We start from the raw sequence: 5801 nt of genomic DNA on the forward strand, positions 1-5801 counted from the left end.
TATACTTCTTTGCTCTCTAAGTCTACACGACTCCAGCTCAGCATCTTGACTCCTCATGGTCTTCACCACTCACTACGACGTCTGCTTTAGCAACTGCGTCAACGACTACTTCAAGGCAGACAACACCAAAGACTTATTGAATATTTTATTCTAAGTCAATTGTCGGATCTTAAAGAGTCAATAGTCTTTTCCTCCATACAATTCTGAAAATGTGGTCTATAAGACTTATCTTCCTTAGGTTTGCCTTTAGGTGGCATAAATGAACATTGATTCTTTTTTTTTTGAAAACCGAGTCTTTTAAAAAAAATTGAAACTCAAACTAATATGCTTTGTAGTTAGTTTTGTTAGTTCAACTGAAACATTAACAAAGCAAAATATATAAATTATAGAATAAAATAATTTGTTGAAGAAAAATAAAAATATATATTTTAGGTTTTAACTTGGAAAATTATGGGTTTTGATTGTAAGAATCTACAACCACAGTTGTCACCAATGCTTCTTTTGATAACTTTATCGGAGAAATCCCAAAATAAAAATTAATGTTTTTCTAAATACCAAATAACAATCGGTTATTTGTAAATTGTAATATATGCTAAAGTTTGGTTGTTTTCTATATTTATTTGTACAACCTTTTCCTTTCTCTCAAGAATCATGATAATCATCTGTGACACGCTGTACCATGCGGTGACAACTTTAAAGGGCACCATAACGACTTTTCTTCTTTTTTTTTTGGTAAAAGCACCATAACGAGTTGATTTACAAATTACAATGAAAGCAGAGTTGAGAAATTTTGGATATAAGACTTTGTAAATTCATAAACCTATTGAGAACATTTACGAACAATATAAAATTGATAATTTGCTTTCACGAATTTATGCCACAGTAAAAGGAGAAGTATCAATACATCACTCATCAGAAATCATCACAACGATATGAATATTCGTTCTTAAGACACAGTGAATCTAGTAATAGCGTACGTACGTTCTTGACATTGTAATTCCGTCATTACAAATATATATATATCAGTATTAATAAAGAGTCAAGTCACCAAAAAAGCTGATACATTATGAAATTATTGAACATTAATATCATACTTAGGTAATTTTACTCATTGGTAGCAGGACGTAGCATCCAAGCTGGAAGAAGAGAGTTTGGTCCAATCAACGACGATGCACCTCCGTTCTCTCCCCCAACTCTCTCCACAAGGCCATCTCTGCCCATTAAATAATTATGAATCAGAATCTTCCATAGCTAGAGATGTATTAATCATAATCTAAATGTAATTTAGAATGCTACTGAGAGGGAGAGAGAGGAAACCTGGAGGAGGTTACGCAGTACTGGGGCTGAAGAACTGAAGAATTGTTGGAGCATTGGATTAATTGTCCTTCTTGCTGACCCGTGTTCTTCTCCTTTTCCTTCTCCTTAATCTATCATTATTATAGTTTTAGTCGTTGTTAATACTACAGATGTACGAATTGCATGTTTTGTTTCATATTTACTTACTATATATATATAATTAGTATTATATATTAGTATTATATGTTCTATACAGTAAAAACATAACCACTCTGAAGTTTACAAGTATAGTTGCGTATAGTTGAATATAATACCCAAAAGTTAGCAAAAGCAATAGATATTTGTATGTTTATCAAGGTTCTAAATATTAGATCAATTAATGTACCAAACTGTATAATATAGGGTCCGATTGGTAATGACTGTAGCTTTAGATTTTATTGCTGTAGAATTTTATGCAAAGTACTAAACAATTGCTTTGGATATTTGGCTCTGTAGAGCACTTGTACAGCTGTAGGTTATTTCAAGAACCGTGGTTTCAGAAAAAAAAAATAAAGCTTGATTGCTTTAAATTTAATGCTTTAAAAATAAATAGGGACGTGGATACCACCTATCAACTACCAATCACCCCCATAGTTTTGCAACTAATCGGTGTTTAGTTGGCTGTATCAAAAAGTACAAACGATTGTACTGTTAGTGCCTTTATATCTATGTTTTCAACATTGGTATTTATTAGAAATATTAATAATAAATAAATAATCACTTTGTATTGCTAAAAGGGTATTAAAAACACTACTAATAAATAAATACAAATTAACCACTTCTATTGCTGATATTTTTATAAAACTTGTAGAGAATTATTTAGTAAATTAATATTTTAGAGACATATGTTCATATATATATATATATTCTTATGCTATAGTAATATAGTTAAAATAATCTTTAGATGTAAAATTTGGTGAGATACTGATATAATATATTATTGTAAATTATTTCATTTTCAACCTTTAGTCCCGTTTTAAATTAATTATAACCATTTAATTCAAAAACTAACCTTTTTGAGAAGCGTATTATTGTGATCTTGCAAGGCCTTATCCTGATACATTTAAATGAAATAAAGTATTTTTATTATTATTCTTTTTTTTGTGGAACACAAATAAAATAAGCAAGTTATATATATATAAATAAATTGTTTTGATGATGTATCTAATTGAGACACTTTACCTTCTTCTGGAGCGCTGATATGGATTCGAACATAGCTTGGTTCTGCAAATATTACAAATTCATTAAACAAAACTATCACAGATTTCAGCTCAAACTCATAGCCAAAAACCTCACTTTTCGATCTAAATATTTACATAGACATGTAGATGTGTACTAACGTTCTCGTATTACCTTTCTTGACCTAATGCTCTTGATAGCAGCGTCGAGCTGATGCTCCAAGCTTTGAAGCTCCTTTAGGCTCAAGGAATCAAGATCTTCCCCCATAAAATTCCTGCACATTTCAGTTTTCTGATTAGTGATTACTGATGTAACCAGTGTACTTGTAATTATGTTACCTCGCTACCTATCTGATATTACGCCAAGTTTTACCATCAATTTTCCATACAGAAAATGAACATTGTTAGGATCCAAGACACAAATAGCAAGTCTAGTTTAACTTATGTGTAATGTGTTACGATTTTTTACCATTAGGACTAAGGAACCAAATTGAATAAGTTTACGTTAAACTGCGATTTGATTAAAGCACAGATTGATCTACAATCTTAATTTGACATAATGCACTTGAAGACGATATGGCACTACATATGTATTTATAATATACCTTTTATTCTTTTCAAGTACCTCAACTCTTGCCTTGAGCTTAGCATGCTCTAGAACCCAATTTTCCTACAACATTAATTGATATATATGATAGAAACTAGTTACTACAAAATATACATAACTGAGCAAGACTTATGAGTACATAAACATCTAGAAGAAACAAAGCTTAAAACTTACACTTTGTGAAATGTCTCGGCCAACAAGTTGTTTGTCTGAATATAAATAGCGATCATATCGCTCAAGTATCCTTTCCATGCTATATTTCAGAGAAAAAAACAATCAAAATATACTTCATTAATTTGATCCATGTATATCAGATTAGATTTCAAACGCGTTGTAATGTGTAACATTAATTTGTCACAAAGTGTTAGCCAAGAGCTTAATTACATTGTTTGGTATGCTGACAAAGGATCGCTAAAAGTTAGCATATAACACAAAAATGTATATAAAACCTGGCTTTGGTGAGTCCACGAGTCATCATAGGAAATATGCGTACAAATTCAATCTCAATTATCTGACTCGGTTATCTAAGCAAACGGTATGATATATATGTATATGATCGTACAAACAAATATATGTACACTTTAACTCAAAAAGATATATGTACAGACTCAAAAATGCATTTATATCAGTACGAACTTACATATATGTTAGTATCCAATGGATTATAGCATATCCTTGTAAATGCTTATTCCATTGTTTCAAATCAACCTTTCTTTTGCTTTCAAATGTATGTTATTGATTAACTATTATACACGTTATATACATATATTATCGTACGTGTCTGTGTGCACGTCCTTGCATACATCAAAAGAGGCAATCAAATCGTGAGTCTGTGTACAAAGTATCATAATTTCATGCTATTTTCTATACATAAACAGCTTTTTCATGCGTCCGTACGTCAAATCCCCAAAAAACCCTAATTTCTCGAGCCACTTCTTAGGGAAAAAACAAATCTACAGTAGATATGCAACACAAAGGGACAAGATTTAGATCTAGATTGAGACATACGCTTATGAAACAAATCTTACTAAAAAATCAAGAAAACAGATGGATAATAAGATCGATGTGAATATATAATATAATATATGGTTTACGAATGAAACCATTAGATAATAATTACCTAGAGTCAGTGGAATATTCGAAGAGTTTGTCTTTGGAAGAGAAGACAACGAGAGCAACCTCAGCATCGCAGAGAACAGAGATCTCATGAGCTTTCTTGAGCAAACCAGACCTTCTCTTTGAGAAAGTAACTTGCCTATTGATCTTGTTCTCTATCCTCTTCAGCTGAACCCTACCCCTTCCCATCTCTCTATCTTTTCTCTCTCCTTAATCTTCAAGAACATGAGAGAGAAATGACAACCCTGAAATGACCAAAGTATATATCTCTCTTTCTTTCCTATGTCTCTCTGGGTATCTTTTGTGTTAAATTAAATATTGTTATAGTTTTTATTTTTTTTTTGTGGACTTTTGTTGGGTTTCGCGTGAGTTTACAGTGGCGCAAGCGTGTGAATAGTGACATAAGTGATGTGGTATAAATACTGTATGTTGATGTCACATAGACGATGATATTTGGGGATATAGAGAGAAAAGCCACATAGAGAGAGGAAAAGACCAGGGTGGGGACAAAGTTAAGGGCTGTTTGGTAAATAAACCATATGATGTATTGTCGAGTTCTCATAGGTTGTTTACTTCTGTAGTAATAATAACTTGTTCGTTAGTTTTGTGCCTCCCCTTTGGCTAACGTTGTTTCCGTACCGTACGGTCTTTTTCTTGCCATTGCTTTTTTTTTTAAGGTTAAGAAAAAACATATCAAGAACTCAAATGTTAATGGGTATTAAAAGGAAAAAAGGATCCTTAACTCGTTACGTGTTTCCCCAGTAAAAAAAGTATAAAAATGTTGAACACGACGTAAAAATATTTTATCAAGTACTTTTTTCCTAAAATTATCAAATACTATCTTATGCATATTATATTCATAAAAACCAAAAATGTAAAACAAATTTTAATATTACCAGAAAATTAATTAAGATTTTGAATTCTAGGTTTTATCCTTAATTTAAAGGTATCTTCTTTCATATTATAATATGGAGTTTATTGTAATGACCCACCTCCACTATCCCCACTATCTCCACCATCTCCACCATCCCCACCACTCCCACCATCTCCACCATCCCCAACTTCTTTAAAGAGAAAGAGAGAGAGAGGGAGAGAGAGAGAGAGAGAAAGAGAGAGAAAGCTCACCTGAGCTCGTCGCCGGAGCAACCGTGTGCCGTGATCACGTTCAGCTTGCCACCACCGATAAACGCCCTAGGTAACCGCCGAAAACCGCATTTCTTAAGTTCATTTTCGTTTCCGTTTAGTAAATCACCCATAACTTCCTAACCATTGATCATCTCGTACATCCAAGGCCATCATCGTGTTCCTCTCGTCGAGACGAAGCCGTAGACACCAACCACGCCTCAAACGGAGCCCGGACGAAGCCGCACGCGCCTCCCGAAGATTCGCCTCGGCGCGCGCGTGAAACACACGCGCCACCGCCGTCCGCCGGAGCCACCGCGAGTTCCGGCCACGCGCCGCCGTCTCCGACCAACGTTCGCCGGAGCCGCCGTGACCGACCACCGTCCGTTCGCCGCCGGGAAGCTGCCGCCGCGTCGCCGCCTCGCCGCCGTCGCCGCCGTTGA

General features: G+C 34.3%; 1 protein-coding gene across 1 annotated transcript; it reads right to left on the reverse strand.

The window, feature by feature from the left end:
* Positions 1–901: 901 nt before the first annotated feature.
* LOC106313978 (agamous-like MADS-box protein AGL8) lies at positions 902–4553 on the reverse strand. Its single transcript, XM_013751923.1, has 8 exons — positions 4241–4553; positions 3295–3373; positions 3119–3183; positions 2689–2788; positions 2518–2559; positions 2348–2389; positions 1318–1427; positions 902–1213 (listed from the first exon to the last, which is right to left on the reverse strand). Exons 1-8 carry the CDS (start codon positions 4423–4425, stop codon positions 1105–1107), a joined length of 732 nt encoding a protein of 243 aa, XP_013607377.1. The 5' UTR covers positions 4426–4553; the 3' UTR covers positions 902–1104.
* Between the last annotated feature and the right edge of the window lie 1248 nt (positions 4554–5801).

The sequence above is a fragment of the Brassica oleracea genome, chromosome C9, assembly GCF_000695525.1.
Source record: "Brassica oleracea var. oleracea cultivar TO1000 chromosome C9, BOL, whole genome shotgun sequence".
NCBI lineage: Eukaryota > Viridiplantae > Streptophyta > Magnoliopsida > Brassicales > Brassicaceae > Brassica > Brassica oleracea.